Below are 20,980 nucleotides of genomic sequence, written 5' to 3'. Positions count from 1 at the left end.
GTCTTGACTAGTTTAAAACAACTGTAAGTTACTTCCTACTCACTATCTTCTTCAGATTCCTTCTTTCTATAATGACGATGTTTTTCCTTACTGGAAAATAAACTTCTGGCTCCACTTGTTTCTGCTTCCTGCTTTCAACTCATAACAGAACTTTACTTTTTAGTAATAAACTATTAATTCCAGTTGTGTGAAGAAATCAGTTTATGATCTTTTTAACCACTTGATGGCAGCAAACTCCCACTCTTTAAAAACCACTTTAGACCATAAATATACATTCAGGTTTAGAAAGATGTTACAGCATTAAAAAACCATCATTGTTTAAAGGTAGCAGAAATACAACTGGTTGAGATGCTGTTTAACAATCTACCTAATATATCTCATCTTTTCATTGATTAATTCAGTCCAGGCACAATCGTGGGGGATAACTTCAAAGGAATCACAAAAAAAGTCCAAAGAAGCTAAGCTCAGATCTTACCAGATGGTGCAAGTCAGGTATCTACTGAATACATTCTAAAAACTAATACAAGACAAATATATGATTAATAACCTGAAAACTATTAAACAGGAAGCAAAAGATCTCCAAATATTTTAAAACAAGAAAATAAGTGAACATTCTCAAGTTTTTAAATAGAACTGTTTTAAAGATAACTGAATTCATGGGCCTGATATCTGTCTGCATTTATCAAAACAAAGGTGCTAAATGCATCCGTCTGGGGTCTTAAGGCACACTCGCTTCTTGTGCGCCTCTAAGTAACAAAGACTAGAACTAAACTGAGCTTTCTATTAGATTCAGGCAGCCTCATTAGCCAACCTGTAATTCAAAAAGGTTGAGCAAAGAACACAATAAGTAGATCCCCAATTAATACTGCTCCCACTATTCAGATCTCAAGAAACAGCACGTTGTCCTACTAAACAACTACTATCACTCCACCAATATGCTGCCAATATTCTGAACAGCTTCCCATACTGTTCCTCTTTACAGTGTATCTCATTTGAACCCGTGGCAACAGAGAATGGATCAAGAACCAGAAGATGAAATCATGTTTTTCCTCCTCTCTTCCTTCACTTCCTCTATTAAAATAAAAAAGCAAGATTTTTTTTTCTGTTAGAAAATAACAAGCACTACAGATTCCTTTTGCCAAAAGCAAGGGCAGCATTATCTGCTATGGAATGCATTCTACAGTATAAAAGAAAATCATCACATTCCTTTCTTCAAAATAAAAGGGGTTTATTTGTTTAAATACATATCAGACATCAACTGGTAACACTGCACTGTGTTTTGGTAAATTCCAATATAATCCAGAAAGGTGCTGAGTGCACTCAGCTTTTGCATAGTCAAGTCCATTGAAGGCATGGACATAAAGAGACAGGAAAGACAGTCCAGCTTCAAATGCAATACTACTTTTAACTACCAATTCATAGGTGTTATTGTAGGCCAAAAGGCTACCCAGTAGTATCTCACTTCTACAAGTGATCAAATAGCTTCAGCTACTCTCTGTTCCCAAGTCATTAATGTATCTTTTTGCACTCCTGCCACCTTTGTCAGCTTCTTCATCACAGCTCTTTATTCTGACCATCTGTCAACAGCTTGACAATTATTTTCCCCTGTCCTTCCCTCAAAGTGTGGAAACTCTCCTTCTTCCTCTAACACTCACAAAACCAAAACAAAGCAGGCATTAATTTCTGCTTTTACAAAGAAAAAAAAAAAACATAAAACAAAAAAACCTAGTAAAGTTGCTCCTTCCTTTCAATTCCTTCCCTTTTTCTTATTTCCCCATGCATCCAAAAAAGGGAGCTCTTACACACATGATTATAAAAACCACCTGCACTTCTCTGAAAGCTTCTCTGCACCAGCTTCAATCCTCCAACATATTTTCAGAGCCTTTCAGTTTGGCTAGTCTGCCTTCTTGCATCATCCACTGACTGCTAGCAGGTTAGAGGAAGCAAATTACTATGAACATGCTTCCATTACTTTGGCTGTGGTACCTCTCAGAAAGTAGTTTGCCAAATCTGGATAACTCTTTATTCATTCATTTAAATACAAACAAGTTATCTTCCCTACATTGCAATCCAAGAAAGAAATAAATTCTTAACAATATATTCAGAGCCTTGAGGCAGAGCAATATCTGTACCAATTGTCAGTAATCACCCCCTCTTTCCTTTTTATTTTATCTACACACACTTGTTGCATATTTCACCTGTAACTCCATTGCAACAAGGATTCCTGAAAACTAATTCCACCTGAGCCCTCTAATTGCAGTAACCAAAGAATTGGTGAGCTGTGGATGCCCTGGATTTTTACTGAAGCTGAGACTGGAAAAGTATACAAGAAAGCTTGTAATCTAGAGCCTGCTGTTGACACAGTGATAAGTTTTGTCTAAGCATGCATACAAAGAGACAGACAAGCCAAAATTAAACTCTTCATACTCATTACTTTAAGAATAACTTTCTGCTGGAAATGCACCTCTACACAATGGAGCTTTGTAGCACATAGCTCACTACATACCCAACAAAACCACAATGAACTTTCATGCTTTTAAAAAGGCTTCAGATTCCTAAAATACTTGGATGCTCTAGTACCTAAACGTAATAAAAGAATTATGCATCACTGGCAGTTAAAACATAATTACACTTGAAATTACATTTCCTGATGTATATCTGTATACAGTTTTTCCTTTTATGTATTCACACACTTGCTGGTTCACAGAATTCAGTCATCCAGTTATAAATTATAGAGTTATGCAATGTTTACATTGCATAGAGTTATGCATATAGTTATGCAATGTACACAAAGTTTTCAAGATTAAGGGCAAAATTTACATGCAGCCGGCTTCCCATTCACTTCGCAAGAATGGAACACCGTCTTCATCTTTTTATTGAATTCCATCACGCACACACGTAAAAACACAGTGTGGCACTACTCTGCTGGGAAAGTCACCAAATCATGTAATTAGTTCTGTAAATAGGATTAATGTTACTATTTACATAGAAGGCCAGTCCCCATCCATGCCTCTCCAATATTCAAGTTTGTACAACTTCAAGCAAGCCATACATTGTTTGCTTAGTTTACAAAACGTATCCAAACTATCTTTCAGCAAATTAAAAGGCATTACCAAAGATCATTGGAAAAGAAAAACAACAACAAAACATGTCACACAAAGTAAAAAAAACATGTCTCAGGAGACCATTAACTTTTCATGGAAATCAAAGACAATTACAACTGATTGATGAACTCATCAAATATTAATATGGAAGCTGAAAAGTAATAAAAGGGCAGGAGACTTGTGCATATTCAATACACACTGAACACTCACGTAGCAATATCGTATAGCCCTGTCTTCCATCACTAAGTAATGCTAGAGCAAAGGACAGATGTGGTGTTCGTCTGGAATTAATAAAGTGAGCAGTGTCTAGCTCTCTTGCCATTGCTTAATACTGGAAACTGATCTCTAAGATTTGTAATGCAATGTAATGCCGTTGGGGAGAAAAATATCCATATGTACAAAGCACTTGAAAACTACCGTAAATGGATCTTTTAAGATGTTAGTATAAGCTGAATTGAATTCCATGTACTCTACAATTACGAAATGTATCCTTCAAGGCAACTTCCAGTGAAAGAGAAATACAGCTCATCCTCTTTATTATGTTTTTTATGTCATGACTTCAATGATCAAAAACACTGCAAGATATTAAAATGCTAAATGTGGAGATTTGATTTAAGTATTACAGAACAACTGAAAACAGTAAGTGTGAATTTTGGTAGCTAATCAGCTACAACTTATTTAAAAGTACATCTATGGAAATACACTGATGATGAAGGCTTTCACTGTTTGCCTCAAACAGCGCAACTAATAACACATTACATTTAAACAATTATCTAATCCATAACTATGGGTTTTCATTAATTTCATTTCAGACTGCTAACTTGTTTTCTGTAAAAAATGGCTGTAAAATTACTGAAGGCAATACTTATAGCCAACGTGATTAACCACAAAAATACAGGAGACAAGCCTGAAGAATTAACTGTAAAAGAAAGATCTGTGGTCTAAAGACATCTTATTATATTTAGAAGATTACTTAATGGTAGTAAATTATCAATAAATTGGAATAGTATCTTTAATACATTTACATTGGATATTTCATATGTGTAACTGTTGAATAAAATTAACTACCAGGAAAAATTCCAAATAGGTCATATCCCAAATTATTACAGAAAAGTTTACATTACACTTGCTTTAGTAGAAGCATTTATTTGAAGAGTTCCAGTAATTTTATACATTTTTCAGGACACTAACTCTGATACAATGAAATTCTAAAACTAAGAGAAGATGTGAAAGATATCCCTTTCCTGAGCAAATTGAGCTCAAAAAAGCAGCTTAAGTCCTCACTCCTTCCAGCTTGAGGCAAGATTTCTGAGAAAGAATTTAGGAAGCAGAATTCTTCCAAGTTACAGCTATGGTTTACTGCAGCCCAGGAAGACCCCAAGAAAAGACAGATTCTAAGTAACAGGTAAGAGTTTGAATCAGACAAAATGTAGACACCATGCTGTATGTTAGTTTATGAAAAATGGCTTTAAAGTCAGTAGCACACCCCTCTGCTTTTTAGAATAGACTAGTTTTCATCTTTAAACATGGTCACTGTTAAAAATGCACAGATAACAGGTGATAATCAGAGTACACCACTTCTCTGGATGCACTCAATTCATATTTGAACACCGGGCATATGCAGGCCAGTACACCACCAAACTAAAAGATACGTTTAGGAATCCTGAGAAATTAGGTATTTTCTGCTAGGCTCAGAGTCAGTTTTAGGCTCATTGTTGTGAGAAACAAAGCATTGGGGAAGAATCTCTTAAGATAAAAAATTAGAGAACTCCTGAAAAGAGGCAAACTATGTATACAAACAACAGAGTAGCATTTGTGAAGTTAAAGAAACACACTAAGTTGACTGGAGAATTAAGATTCAAACATAAGCAACTTATCTTTGTTGAATTTGAAGGAAAGCAAGATGGAAGAGGAAAAAAAAATCTAAGATAATTTATTTTAAGCTGCACACAGTCATGAAACTTTTTATAAATTATAAGGGAGCGCGTTAGAGAGCACAAGTTATTCACAGTTGCTTACCCAAGATTCATGGTACAAAACTGTGAGGAGGTGTATGCTGTAATCATAGTTCTGTCTTCTCAGTGGACACCTGAAAATTCATAAACAAAGACAGTCTTTTTGAAATCAAGCCACTGTAATATACTTTTGAACAAAATGTTACACTTAATATCAAAATTTCTGATTTGTAATGCAGGGAATCTTGGGACATGCGTTTGACTCTCATGCATTTCTGAATTACGCGCAATCAAGAATTTCACAAAGGCATGAGTATTAAGAATATGGAAGAATGGGCATCTGCAATTCAGTAGGAAACTATAACGATGCGAGTTATAGAACACTGGAACAGGTTGCCCAAAAGGTGGTGGAGGCCCCATCCCTGGAAACGTTCAAGGCCAGGCTGGATGAGGCTCTGAGCAACCTGATCTAGTTGGGGATGTCTCTGCTCCTTGCAGGGGGGTTGGACTAGATGACCTTTGAAGGTCCCTTCCAACTCTAACCATTCTATGATTCTAAGTGTACAAAATGCAAGAAGCTATGGATCTTCAGGAAACATTAAAAACTTCTTTGCTCTCTGTGCCAAAGTGGAATCCAATATTCATTAAATCCAAACTCCCTTAAAACTCAATTTATTTTTACCCCTAGACTTGAAGGGGGAGAATGACTGGTGAAAACAGTCATGAAATACAGTTCAGAACAGGAGATCTAGCCAACAATTTAAGAAAAGTTTAAGTCAATGTAGCTGTAAGTCAAAACAGGATCACAAGTAAAATTTGTTGGGATAAGACATAATCCTGCAAAAAGAGTATATTTCTTAAAACTAGTCATCAAAACCTTCTGCTGAGAATTTGATGACATTAATCTCTTCCTCATACTGATCAATCATAACCTCCTGTCTCTCTCTCACACTCATCTTCCTGTAGGCTCCTCCTCATCTGAATGACTACGGACTATGACAAATCAAATGAACTTGAAAAAGAACTCAAGCTTTTGACTCATATTTCTTTCATCGTGAAAGAGCCTCAGTTTAAAAGTAATCTAAACACCAGTCTGGAAAATACTGTATTGAAGAAATTGATACCAAAGTTTGGGCCTTAAAATTTAGTAAAAATAAAGTGACATATCTACAGGTATGTTAAGAGTTTCTTCTGGAACACAGCACGAAACCATTCACAGATGCTCTAGAAGGTAAGCTCCTTTCAGCTATCCTAATGTTTTAGCCACAAAATAAGCCTTGCTAGCGAAATGAAACTGTTGGTACCACAAGTGGTCCCAGTAAACTACCTAGATTTCCAAGTCTAGTCGAAAAAGATATGAACCATTTTATCAATTTTGTATTTATTTTATGTAGAATAAAACAGTATATCATACTGAAGGACAGGAAATTTAAGAAAGGAAAAAGAATTCTAATAAAAACATGCAAACAGAAAAGACTACCAACAATGCACTGAAAGTCTCTGTCAATTAAAGTGCATTGTGAATTTAGGAATACATATGTATTCTCTTAAACACTTCAGAATTCAGCACAGAAAACATGTTTCTCCAATGCAGCCTTCTGAAAACAACTGTAAATACATACAGTGATTTGTTTACATCTAAAAAAAAAAAATCAAAACACTGAGAAATGTCTGGTCACTGATAAAATTTTTCTTGCCTGAAACTCTTCAGATCACTTAAAACATGGGTTCTGTTGGGAAACACGACAACTACTTTAAAGTAACAATTGAGGCTTCTAAATACAGAGCTTCGATAACTAACAATATTTAACAAATATTATGTTTGACCTTATGTGATTTGTCCATTACAATTTTAACAGTTAATAACAGGAGTACTGGTATTTAAAAGTCATATTTTAGCCTTAAAAATATAATAATTTACCAAGACAATAATTGATATTACTGGAAGACACCCAGCCCTTTCTATACTGTGACCATTGCTACAGGTAGGTTTTTTTTTTTTCCTTCTTGTAATCATACCTGTCTGTTGTAATTGTGAGAATATCTGTATCCTTACAGTACCGCTCTCCTACAAGTTTAATGAGCTTCTTCTTTGCATGTTCATCCAAATTCAGGTTAGAAAGTTTAACCTTCAAGTACAAGAGAAAACATCTTTAATTACTTGGATAAATCCAATCTCTGCAGCCTGAAAACAGAGATAATTAGACATATCTTTTATCAAGAGTTAAAATGACAGCTATTAAGTATGCATTTGCAGAATTTTTTCTGATTGTATCATGTGTTAGAAGCACTAACATAAGGCAAGTGTAACCTGAATATTCAAATAAATGTATTTTCATCCAAACACCCCAATACTGGGGGATAATATTTCTACTCAAACTTTTTTACAGAAGGAAAAAAGAGCTGTCAGTTTAGTCTGTAGCTTTTCATATTCATGTGTACTTCATATGGAAAAATAAATCTTTTTAGATTTTTTTTCCCCAAATACAGATCAGTAAGGATAATACTAAAGATATATCAAAGACATTTATTACAAGCATTCAAGGGACAAGGAAGTACATCAATTCAAGAGACATCAAATTAGAATTCTCAAAATCATTATTGGGAGATTAACAGAAGCATGCAAAGATGCACACAGATAACAACATAGTGGACCAGATCTCACACAACTGATCAAACAACAGTGTGAATGGTTTGTCTTCTGGTCCAATACCAGAAAACCCACAAGCATAAAACATAAAACAAATAACTAGCATTTATTTAATAAAAAACTCCAAGAAGTTAGTTTGAAATTAGTTTCTATATGCAATAACAAGTATGAAAAGTAAAGCAAGCTGGTTTTAGCTGTTTACAAGTAAGAAGGCTGTGAACCTTAAGAGTCTGAAGATATATGGTGCTGGAAACATAAGTTTCCATTAAGTGAGAGTTGCTAAGGAATATTAAAAACATTAAGACATAATAATATTATCTTACTAATTTGTCCACTGTTTGTTTTTCCTCTATATTCCTTCTACTGTTGAAGGACTGAAAGAAATTAGAAGCTCCAGCAAATATCAGAAAAAAAGTACTACCTCAAAAGAAAAAACACTACTAAAAGAGAAAACTGAAGTACCACACCTCAATATGACAAGGAAAGGTTTCAGCACTGAAATTTCTAATCTTGAAAAAAAAAAAAACAAAACAAAACAAAAACAAAACCCTAACATTCATTATTCCATAGATTATATGAAAAATATCACCTTTTTAAGGAATTACCTGTTCATTTACTATGCATGCCTAGAATACTGGCAAGCAGGAGCTCACCTAGCTTTGTTCCCTAGCTCACATTTTGTCAAGTTGAATTCTATCAGAGCTGTTAGATGCATCCGGCCTTTAAGATAACAGTCAAGCTGCCAGAAAAGAGCTCTGTTCTTAGTGTAGCCTAAAATGACTATGAACAACCACTTTTGAAGGCACTATACTTCCAAGATCTCTTACACACACACCATCCCCTTGTAAGGGTCTGGCAGCTCGCACTCAAGACTACCTTACATACAGTGCCCTTCTATACAGTGCAACCACACAGCCTTGTATCAGTGGTGACATAAAAAAAAATTAAAAAAAAAAATGGAGCTATGAGAAGGTGGGCCTGCCCCGCCTTTACTGAGAAGCTGCATCTAAGCCGAGACACTCAGTCTCTGCCTGAGCCATAGCGCAGCTACATCTGGGCCTAGTCATGGCCCACACTGAACCATACATATCCTTGACTTCCTGGCTTGACCTCATCTACTACATCCTTATGGACTGGCTTGATAATCACCAGACTGTTGACTGATGCTAGTTACTGTCACCAGACCTCATCCTGCTCCACTGACTTGTCTTCCCTCTTTGACTTCAAACTTGGCTTATCATTATGAACTTGTCAGGTGGTAACTGGGCTGTCGGATGGATGAGGTTACTATTACCAGACCTGTCCTGCTCACCTTGCTCAGGTAGTAGCTGCACCCTTTTTGGAGGAGGTCACTGCCCCTGCCCGCCTTACTGCCCCTGAATCATCTTCCCTTACCAGAACAGCCTGCCTTCACTGTTGGCTGACAACGCTCACCCAAATTCATGAGAGACACCTTTCTGTAAAACATTTTCTTAGCATAGTCTAACACTCACAGAAAGTCAGAATGCTCCAAACTCTAAAAGGTTTCAGACAATTGTCTGGCAAGCATACAAGTGGTAGTGCACGTAAGCACTTTATGATCACAACTATCTAAACTTACTGGCATACTCCAGCCCAGATGTCCACCATTAGCGTGCTTTAACCAACAATGTGTAACAATTTCACTGAGTAGCAGTTTTTGCACTGTCTTAAATGGATGGCCTTATCATAGTTGTATCATGCTGTCTTTCAGCATGATACGACTGATCACCTGAAATACAGTGTTAAGAGAGCTATGATTTTATTCCACATGACTTGCTTTTCTTGTAAAAACTAAAGAGCTATCTGGCCTGTTGCCCATATTACAGGATCACAAAAGCTACATTGTTTTTACTAATCTCAAGTCACTTTAAAGTGAAAAATATTTATATGGCTGCTTGCTTCAAAATGGGATAGCAATTGGACAGCTTGTAATTGTTAGCTGGAATGCTGGAGACTATTTTATGTTGAATATTAGAAGAGTTAGAGCTCCACAAAGAACTGCAGTTGATCTTAAAAATGTCTCATTTTACATGCTGTAGTACTATGTTGTCTGGCACGATGTGAAATGTTCCACTTGGGAACAGACTAGGATAAATTTAATGACAAGAAATACTGACATTAGGCTAAAAGAGATGAAAAATTTGCATCTCCAGTATGATATCTGGTAGTTAAAAGGCATAATTTTTAAATTAATATTTTAAAAGTTTAACTTTTAAACAGTATTAAAAAAGGAAATCTTATTATAAAGATCCACTAGAGATTTTATCATAGTCTGTAACACAGTAAGTACTCTCTCATTGACACAAACTCAACGGCTGACCCAGTGCCATCTGCTTTCACCTTTAAATCCTTCTTTTCCCCCCCTCCCTAGGCAGATTTTGTTGTCAGAGGATTAATCACGGAAAGAAAAAACAACTTGATTAATCAAATCTGGGATCAGTACACCACTAACTGAAAAGCACATGGATTGTTGTTCCATTTCTTGTCTCCTATTCCAATCCTACTTTTTTAATACACGTGCATAATACACATACATATAATGCCCTACAAGTACCAAAGCCAGTTAACACTAATGGACAGATTTAGATAGGATAATACAGACGTGCTTATTTGTGTATCATTTTGAGTTATACTCTTCACTGCAGCATAGGCAACCCCTAGTCCAACATCTCAAGTCTCAACAGCCACATATAATAGAAGACATTTATATGTAGTAATGTTTTACCTGATTTGGAAAGCAAGAAATCCACACACACTACTTGCTGGTTTTAATGGGAGTAGATTCGAGGCTGTTTGAGCAGTTGAGCTCTTCCTCCTACCTGTGACACTATGCCCAGCACTATTCTGCAAACGTATTACTCATCCGAGAGACTGGGCAACCTCCAGCCCTGAAGGCTTTTCAAGACCCAACTGGATAAAGTCCTAAGTAACTTGGTCTGATATCATACCTACGTTAAAGCTGAATGTCAGACTGGAAAACTCCTGAGCTCCCTTCTAACCTCGAGTATCCCATGATCCTATGATCAGAAGGCTGCTGCTCCTACTGCATGCATGTACACTGATACCGGGAGGCCTCTCAACTCAATATTTACTACTAGTGCCACATTCATATAATCTATCTTTCAATACTTGTGCACTTCTATGGTCTATAAATTAGAAACGAGGGAGTCTAAGCAAGACACTGAGTACAAAGGCACTTATATAGCCTTTTCTACAAGTAGATTCTTATAGAAGGTACATTTTTTTATATTAGAGCTTAGTCTTCATTTATAAATACATATCTATATCATTACAACCTTAGTTCTACCATGCTGCAACACACTTAAGGACATCCACTGCTTTTTATTCAGACATTCAGTAAACCCTTTCCCACATTTCCCTACAACATATCATACTTGCACATGTTTTGAAAAGAAAGCCAAGCATTTTGGGTTTTGAAACAAAGGTTGCTTACTAAAAATACTACTTACTCTTAAAGTCACCACTCTTGCTTTGGGATTACGAATAGATGTCCCTGCAGAAACATAATCTACTGTCTCAATTTCAATAGGAAAATGCTGTTCACATTTCTCATCACTGTCCAAAGCACTTGGCCACTCAGTGCAGAAATCTGTATAATAGAGAGAAAACACTCCAAGTCATATCTGTTGTTTTTTTTTTTTCATATTTATTGCAATATATCTTTTTTAAAGTAGCATTTATAGAAACCATATTCATTTAGATAGCAGCAGGGTCTCTGGCTAGACCTGCTGCAGTATATCAATATCTTCTTTACACTGGGTTTCCCAAAACAGGACACAGTACTCCAGATGAATTCTCACAAGTACCAAACAGAACTACAGAACGGTTTGAGTTAGAAAGGTCCTTTAAAAAAAAACATCTAGCCCAACCCCCCTGCTATGGGGGATCAGGTTGCTTAAAGCCCTCTCCAGTCTGACCCTGAACACTTCCAATGATGGGGCATCCACAAATTTCCCTGGGCAACCTATTCCAGTATCTCACCACCCTCAGGGTACAAAACTTCTTCATTATACTCTATCTACATCTACCCTCTTCAGTTTAAAACCATTGCCTCTTTCACTACAAGCCTTGGTAAAAGTCTCTCTGTCTTTCTTACAAGTCCCCTTTATATACTGAAAGGCCACAATAAGGTGTCCCCGGAGCCTTTTCTTCTCCAGGCTGAACAGCCCCAACTTTCTCAGCCTTTCTGCACTGGAGAGATGTTCCAGCCCTCTGACCATTTTTGTGGCTCTCCACTGGACCTGCTCTAACAGGTCCATGTCGTTATTCCACCAGGGACCCCAAAAGTGGATACAATACTAAATAGAGAATAATTTATTGAATATGCTATCTACACTCTTGATAATACAATTCCCTCTGTAGTTAGCCTTCCTTGCCACAAGGGCACACTGCTGAAATATTCAACTTTCAATGCTCACCAGGCCCCACATGGCCTTTTCGGCAAACCTATCTGTTTGCTCCTCCCCAGCCGGTACTGCTGCAGAAGTTATTCTTTCCCAGATGCAGGACTTGGCAGTAGCATGTTTAACTTCATGAGGAAGCTTGCAGCTGATGTTTTTCCTGTCTGTTGACATTCCTCTGAATGGCATCACTTTTCCCCCCTCTAGCTGTGCTCTCACCATTACCCAGGTCCTTATGAAGCACCTTTTCACATGCTTGGAAGTTGTTTCCAGAAAGGTTTGCTTCATAATCTTCCAAGGACTGCAGTGAGGACAACTGACCTGCAGTTCCCTGCATCTTCTCTCTTGTCCTTCTTGAAGATGGTCAGGTAAAAGTTTCCTGATCCTCCTGGTTAGTCTGTACCTACTTCCACTTCCTGTGTACTTCCTTTTTGTATCTGAGGTCACTTAAAAGTTCCCTGCACATCCATGTTGTCCTTCTGCCATACTTGCTCAACTTTCTGCACACTGGAATGGCCCACTCTCTCTTTAAGGAGGCTGAACTTAAACATTCACCAGCTTTTCTGGGCCACTTTGCTCCCCAGGAATCTCTCATGAGAAGTTAAACAAAAATCACTCTCCTGAAGTCCAGGCTGTAGCTCCACTGTCTGTCCTGCTTACTTCTCTCAGGATTCTAAACACCAGAGTTTCCTGACTACTGTAAACAAGGATGCCCTTAACCTTCCTATACTTGACTGGTTCTTCCTTGTTTCTGAACAACAAATTCAACAGAGGATATCTCCTTGTCAACCCATTGATTGGCTGCATTGAGAAATTGCCTTCAATACACTACCTGCCTTCTTCACTTCTCTCAAGATCTTAAACTCCACAGTCCTATTTTTGCAAACGAGGCTGCCATAAACCTTCACATCTCCAACAACTTCCTCCTTATTTGCAAAGAGCACATGCAACACAGCACCTTCCCGCAGACAGTTTGTCAAGCATCTGCAACATACTCCAGAAATCTCCTAGACTGCTTCCATCCCATCCTGTTACTGTTCCACTAGATGCTGAGATGGCTGTGGTTCTCCATGAAAACCAAAGCTTGCACTTGTGAGGCTTTTCCCAACTGTTCATCCATTTCCTCTTCTCAATGAGAAAGTCTGTGGCAGATGCTCACCAAGACATCCTTTTCTGCTTCTCCTCTGATCTCAAATTCTTAACCAGCTTGCCATGCATCTCACAGCAAACCTCTGCATCTGTTCTTTTGGGTACAGGTCGGCTCCTCCTCCACATCATCCCTGCTTGTATCTCATACAAATTTTTGCTTTGCCTTTCTGTGACTCCTCAAACTTCTAATTCCTCCTGTTTCCTATGCTGCATGCATTTGTATACCGGAAACTCTAGACAGTCCTCTTATCTCTTGTCACACAGGCCGAGATGAGACCTTATCACTCTCTCCAACTACGTAAATGATTCTACAGCTCCACCTCTGTTCCCTCATGCCTCCGCTTCCCTTTGGGCTAACCTCCTCACTAGGCTATCCTTATTGGTTTACTGTCTGGCAGAGATGCTCTTAGTCTTCATTAGAACCTGTATCCCCCCAGCAGACCTTGCTTTCACAGAGGGTTTCATTTATTAATAGCATATATATATGTTTTTATTTATTTTTTTTTAAGTATACATCGGAATTGCTACTGATTAAAGCCTGGTTTAATCACAGAATCTTCCAAGAACTGTGTCACATTCATCACTGACCTTCCTTAAGACACTAAACTATAAATTCTGCAGTACAAGCAGGGCCTAATAGAAAGGCAAAATTGAAGTCTCAAAACCTCCTAAGACATATCTGCCTACCACCTGTATAACTCAATGCAGCAACAAGAAAGCATATAATACTAGCCAAAGCCTGATAAATAACCAGCTTCAGAGGTGGACCATGTCTGACCTCCTACTTCATCACACACAGTTACATTTTGCATTGTCTTAAAACTCCAAGAGAGATGGTTTTTAAAAACAGGAAAAAACCTGACAAATCCAAAAAACTTCTCACCTTTAAGAGCTGCACAGTGTTTCTTAATTGCAGGAGGAGTAAGATGCAAAAAATTGGGAATCTGAAACAGACATATTAAGAGTTACTAAAATACCTTTTTGTCTGTTATAATATAAACATAATATAAAACATAAATATAAAATAAAGAGGTACTACTGGAATCTGATTACACTTTTAACATTTGTTAAGGTAGTACAATAAAATATTCAGATAAGATGACTCTTCTCAAGTTTAATTCAGCAAAAGCCTTAAGTCCCATTACAAAAGTAGTTATAGGCATGATAATCCTAAAAAAAGTCTCCTGATTTGGTTCATTCATTACTTACATTTGTATTTGTTACCATTTAATTTAGAAATTAAATACAGTATTATCCTGTTTAATAACAGAAAACAGTATCCAATACAAATATTCCCATCAAAGCAGCGCAGTCTTAGTGAATAATAATTGTAAAAATCACCGCACACCAATGGAACACATCTTACCTTTACAAGTTCTAAGTTGCCTTCTTTTGGTGGGGGTACTCCTCTCTTCACTGGGTAACCCATTCGAACTGGGAGAGGCACAGAGGCAGGTTTAAACACAGCTGCTGTTGGATAAACACTAGTCCAGTCCTGATCAACAGCCATCCTCTCAGTTCTGGGAGGTGCATGCTAATAAATTGAAAATTATAAAAGTTTGATGGAAGAGACACTGTTTTGTGAGACAAAGCAGGAAGACCACATACAAGAAGTTATTTCAGAAAAACTCCCACAGCTAGAAATCTCAAGACACCTTCACATCAAAAGTTAGTGCTTGTCTGTACAGCAATTTTTAAAAGATAACCTCTCAAAGCCTTCTAAATCTTGAATTGCATTTTATTTCAAAAATGCTTAGAAATAAGACCTTACCATCTTCTTGTCTTGTGATAAATCAGCAGAAGGAGGAAGGGGTATCAAACCAGTATTTAATTACAAATTCGATTTCATTTGATGGGGGGACAAGAAAATTAGTTTTAAAACTTTGGAATTCTGAAAGTCTAAACAAGTTCATATGAATATAAACAGATATCATTAACTCTCAAAGTACTTGCTATAGAAATTTGAGTATAGGAAAGACGTATTACCATATTGCAGAAATAGCCTATATTCTCCAATAATTGACCAAGGTTCCTTTCAAATGCTCTTTAAAAAAAAAAGTCACCGTTTCTTTCCCCAAAACCTTAATTTTTAATTTAGAAGGATAAAAGACAAATGGACATATGCAGTAAGCTGGTCTGACTGCTTTGGTGTATCATTGAATCTGCTCTTAGAAGTTAAACAAAGAATAGTCACAGTCGATTGTTTTACCAGGTTTTGACTGCAGAAGGGGTCTATACAAACATACAGCTTAGAAATTTTCTCAAACACTGAGTTAACTGCAAATAGTTTCAGTACTTACTGATCTTATGAACTGTGGTGTCCCGCCTCTTCTTCTTGAAGCTGAAAAGAAAAAGAAACATTTTTCAATACAAACTATTGTATAGTTTTGTGGAAAAAAAAACGCAGCATAATCCTGCATGCTTGTTTTCTTTTACAAAGTCAATATACACTAATACTTCCTAGTCTTTATGTGGAAGAATGGCAAGATCAGATACTCATACTGCAGACTGCTCATTTATTTTTTGAAACTTAAGATTTAAAAAAGCCTGGAAGTCATTTTGTCTGGGTCTATCCTAGAAGCACATTAACAATACTTTAGTGGTTCACGCCTAAGTGCATTTTGCCAGGATTATTTATTCCAGCTTGATGCAGGAGGAAAGAAAAACTAGATGAATGAAAGTACAGGTTTGCCTTCATAACTGTGCTTCCTTTTTCCCACACAGCTGTTAAGTCACAAATCACTCTCCGCTAGCAGTATAAGACAGCTAAACCTAACAGTTCACTGTTACCAAAAGGAGAATCCCATGCCTCCATCCCTTTCTTTTGACAGTACACCTTCACATCCCCTTCTGTTCCACTCTCAAGCTCATATAACCTCTATATAAACAGCATATTGAACTGTTTTTCTTCTTGGGCTGGGGAACAAACTGATGGGTTTGTTTTCTGCCATTTTACCATGTTGATCGGGCTTACTGAGCAGTCCCAGAGCAGATGCAGCAGCAAGTGAAAGGGTTTACTTTTTTTAGCAGGTCTGAGTCACCATTTGGCTTAACTTTTTAGTCAACCGACTTCAGCTGGAGCTGTGGTGAGGGGGACTCAGAGATGCATGAAGATACCAAATACAACTAGATTTTCAATATAAATAGAGACCTTCACTTTCTTGTCTTCATTTCCTCTCACTTTTCGAACTCTAACTTAATCACTTTCACCCCCTACCGCTCAAAACAATGTGGCCTTTATAGCAGTCGGATAGATGATGGTGAACTTGACAAAATTTATTTTCAAGAGTCCTTTTTGGGCTTGAGTTTTTTTGTTTGTTCATTTGTTTTTTAATTGTTACCACATCAAAATATAGTATAGACTGAGCAAAAAAACATTGAATGGGATTTAGGAGTGGATGTTAGTTTGTCTTACAGTCCTCCCCCACATAAGCCTTGGAAAAACTTGTGAATGTTACAGTTCTTTTGTTTTCCTTATGTAAGTATTTTATGGATCCAATTCTGTTCTTCTTCTCCTTGCTATATAAAAACCTAAACTGGAGAATACATAGGGGGCTCTGCAACAGCTAATACACAGCGTTCTTTTATCTTTTGAGCTGACTTTTTTTTATGCTTTCACAGACACACTTCATCCACACCGACCTTATTATTTCTTTTACAAACATCTGCAGTTCCAGGTGAGGACAACTTTTACTCCTGCAGTGCCACAGGCCCCAACATCAGACATCACTTAAAGGCCCTTTCAGCATCCTAGCCTGCTCCTGAATCTGCAGATGACAAATGCACATCCAGCCTCCAGAAAGATGTTGGTACAACCCTGAACAACTTCCATTTGCACTCAGAACACCCTGAACAGCTCAGCTTGAGGTCAGGCCCAACACCAAACGTTTACCACGAGTATATATCCCTTAGCAAACGATGAAATTCTTATTTGGAATACCTAAAACCAGGCTGTGCACTGCAGGTCCACTGTACTACTGTAATTTTGAGCTAAAGATCCGTCTAGCAAACATCAATTTACTCACTTATTCCTTCAGATTATTCGCAGTACTTATACAATGCCAAAATCTGTACTATTTAACACAAAGACGTTTGTTTTTAACCAAAAGCTCTCCAGCAAATACTTGCAAAACAAGATGTCTTTTTCAGAGACGCCTGCAGCCAGGATGCGAGGAGGGCCACGGGCCTGAGCTCCCTGCCCGCTTACAGGGCCCCGCCAGCCCGGATCCAGGCGCAGGCCGAGCCCCAAGTTCCCTGCCCCGGGACGGCTGCACCCCTGCCCCCGCCGCCGCGTCGCTCTCACCTTCCCTCTGCTGCCCTTCCCTGCTGTTCGCCGCAGGTACGGAGGAATAAGTCGCGCCCCCGAAGAGAGGCGCCACCACGACTCTCCCGCAACGCCGGGAGAGCACGGCCCAGCCACCCACACCTGCCCGCACGACCCCACCGGCGGGCGCCATCTTAAGGGCCTGCAGCACAGAGCCCGCCTCCCAAACCACCTCTCGGCAGGACAGGGGCCGGCTCGGGCCAAGACAGTTGAAAAGGCGAATCGCAACACATCCCCGCCCCTAAGGAGGAGGGGAGCGGGGAGGACCGCGGCCGGCATGGGGAGGTGCCCGGAGGAGAAGGCACAAAAGCCCGGCGGAGATCTTGTTCCTCTTGGGCGAGAGCAGTGCGAAAGGGAGGGTGGCGCAGGTCGTGCTTAGAAAGTGGCTTGCCCCTGCCTCGTGCTTCTGCCATTTTAGCGCCTGTCACTCCTTCGCGGGCCTTGGGCCCGAGCCAGAGGGGTGAACCGGGGATTCCTGCCTGTGACTTTTTAGCTAAGTCACCTTCATAAAACTTCTGAGTCCCCACGTGCTTTTTGTATCCTGAAAACAGGGACAGACTCTATCAGTGACCCCTGTAAGCGAAGCTCCATGGAATTCTTCAGCAAAATGCAAATTGGTTCAGCTCTGCCGTATGGAAACAAAACGATCATGCTGTCATGTGTGTATCGTGTAAATCTGAACTAGGTAGTACTGCTTTTCTTAAATTTCAGCTTTTTTTCTGTTTCTCAGAATTTCTTAGGTGCAGATGTTACAGGGGTTTTTTTTTGGTTTTTTTTTTTTAGCAATAAACTTGCATCCCTGGCCACCTTCAAGAGTTCCTGGCTTTAATCTCTTTGTTTCAAATTGCAACATACCTGTAATAGATTTTACACTGTCATTATTAATATAGCATCTGACAATGACTTCTTCCACTTTAACACAATTGTTGGTCAGAATGCATTCTTAATGAATCATAGAACCATATGGGTCCCTTCCATTGGGTTGGAAGGGACCTTTAAAGGTCATCTAGTCCAACCCCCTGCAAGGAGCAGGGACATCTTCAACCAGATCAGGCTGCTCAGAGCCTTGTCAAACCTGGCTTGGGATGTTTCCAGGGATAGGGCATCTACCACCTCTCTGGGCAGCCTGTTCCAGTGTTTCACCACCTTCATTGTAAAAAATTTTTTACCTCTGTCCAGTCTGAACCTACTTCCTTCTATTTTAAAACCATTTAAAACCCCTCGTCCTATCACAACAGGCCCTGCTGAAAAGTTTGTTCTCATCTTTCTTACAAGCCCCCTTTATATATCGAAAGGTCACAATAAGGTCTCCCCAGTGCCTTCTCTTCTCCAGGCTGAACAACCCCAACTCTCTCAGCCTTTTAGGAGGTAGGAGAGATGCTCCATCCCTCTGATAATTTTTTTTGGCCCTCCTCCGGACTTGCTCCAACAGATCTTTTCTGTGCTGAGGGCTCCAGAGCTGGACACAGTGTGCCAGGTGGGGGTCTCACCAGAGTGGAGTAGAGGGGCAGAATCACCTCCCTTGATCTGCTGGCCACGTTGCTTTTGATGCAACCCAGAATACGATTGGCCTTCTGGCTTGTGAACCCACATTGTCAGCTCATGTCTAGTTTTTCATCCACCAATACCCCTGAGTTCTTCTCAGCAGGGCTGCTCCCAATCCCTTAATCCCCCTGTATTGATACTGGGGGTTTTCCCAGTCCAGGTGCGGGACCTTGCACTTGGCCTTGTTGAACTTGATCAGGTTTGCTAGAGGGCCCACCTCTCCAGCCTGTCAAGGTCACTCTGGATAGCATACCTCCCCTCCAGCATGTCAGCCATACCACACAGCTTGGTGTCATTGGCAAACTTACGTACTGAGCATGATGTCACATGGTGTGGAATAGCCTGTTGGCTAATTTGGGTAAGTTTATCCCAGCTGTTGGCTAATTAGTAAACTATCCCAGCTGTGTCCCCCAGCCATAGGGGCCACCAGCTCCAGTTCCTCTCCCAGCTCACGTGAAAATTAACTCTATTCTAGCCAGAACCAGGACAATGGGATATATAAAATTGCACTGAACATCATGTTCAGAAATCTCCCTCATAAATAATAACTGCTTTTTCAATTTTTACAAAATAATGTTATTGCATCTTCATTTTCAGAATGTTTGTTAGGCACACCCTGTTGGCTTCACAGTTATGTATCATTGTCAAGGTTGAGAGAAACACTGTGTTTATGCACGTCTAAGCTCCTATCTATATCCTCATGACAGAAACCTTATGCACATGAAGACAAAATGCAGAATGGTGTTAATGTGTGAAGTTTGATAAATCTTTGGTTTACATTAGTGCTTAATATAGTTAGCGAATTTTACAAATACTAAGCAATGCCTTGGGCAGCCTTATTGACCTTCTGAAGTCCTGCTTTATATTCTCACTAGAACATTCTTACTTAGAAGGCACTCTGAATTTTATCTTCTTTTCCACACAAGGGTAACATAAGAAGAGATCTTTTGTTGTTGAAAGCATGTAATGCTGGTAACAGAACAAGATCCAACTGCAGGTTTTATGTGTTAGCTAGGAGTTCCTGTTTCATGACTTCAGCATGGGTCACTTGCACGTGTTGGGTTGCAGTATCAAAAGTTATTAATGTATTTTAAAGTTCTCTTCAAATTTTTCATGCTCTTCCTAAAAAAGAATTCAGTTAGTTGCAAATATCGTTTAAATGTCAGCTTTCAGTAGAATGGTCATGTTAGATTTTACTCAAGAAAGTGAACACCCAGTTTTCTACTTCAGAAGGGTTTTTTAACCAGCTCTCAAGAATCTAAACCTCCTTCAGAATACTTACTGTTGAGACAGCCTCTTTTCTACAGCTACTTTTAAACAGATCAAATTATGTCTTATCACAGGTTTCTTTGTTTAGATTTCTTTGACTCAGCCAAACTAAACACAGTCATGAATTTCCAAAAGTGGACAAAACTGGACTTAAGTGCCTCAGATACGGAGTGTCTTTGGTGAACTCATCATATTCAGCTGATTCATCACCATGTGTTATCACTTGTTTGTATTAGTGTTACTGCTTCTATGATTGAATACCACCCCTTGTTAACAATCTGAGTGCACAGAGCAGTGGCATGGTAATTAGCACACAGCTGTATACTGCTGCCTGTACTAAAGCTAAGTCAACCGAGGTTGATTTGATTGCTTGGAAGACAGTAGGAAGGCATTTGGCCAGCCTCTCTGTGATTGTGCTCTTCAATCTATGCAGAATAGATTATGAATACTGAAGCCTGACTTTCTGGTCATGTTGCACATGTGCACTGCATCTTACATACTCTAGAATCACTAAAGAAATTAGAACTACTGGAGAGAGTAAT

The 20,980-nt window shown here is 38.8% G+C and overlaps 1 protein-coding gene across 1 annotated transcript in view; it reads right to left on the bottom strand.

Annotated features, from left to right (window-relative positions):
• MRPS35 (mitochondrial ribosomal protein S35) overlaps positions 1 to 17,890 on the bottom strand; it is a 24,525-nt gene extending 6,635 nt beyond the window's left edge. Inside the window, exons 1-7 of the mRNA XM_086758218.1 lie at positions 17,604 to 17,890; positions 15,601 to 15,641; positions 14,667 to 14,834; positions 14,184 to 14,244; positions 11,201 to 11,340; positions 7,079 to 7,188; positions 5,124 to 5,193 (exon numbers count right to left, since the gene is read on the bottom strand). Coding sequence (XP_086614344.1) covers positions 5,124 to 5,193; positions 7,079 to 7,188; positions 11,201 to 11,340; positions 14,184 to 14,244; positions 14,667 to 14,834; positions 15,601 to 15,641; positions 17,604 to 17,757 — 744 coding nt within the window. The 5' untranslated portion in view covers positions 17,758 to 17,890. The remainder of the gene's footprint in view (positions 1 to 5,123; positions 5,194 to 7,078; positions 7,189 to 11,200; positions 11,341 to 14,183; positions 14,245 to 14,666; positions 14,835 to 15,600; positions 15,642 to 17,603) is intronic.
• Positions 17,891 to 20,980: the final 3,090 nt, after the last annotated feature.

Source organism: Chlamydotis macqueenii, chromosome 1 (assembly GCF_036417535.1).
Source record: "Chlamydotis macqueenii isolate bChlMac1 chromosome 1, bChlMac1.mat, whole genome shotgun sequence".
NCBI classification, from domain to species: domain Eukaryota; kingdom Metazoa; phylum Chordata; class Aves; order Otidiformes; family Otididae; genus Chlamydotis; species Chlamydotis macqueenii.
The sequence above is the reverse complement of the archived record's forward strand: the minus strand, read 5'-3'. Positions and strand labels throughout refer to the sequence as shown.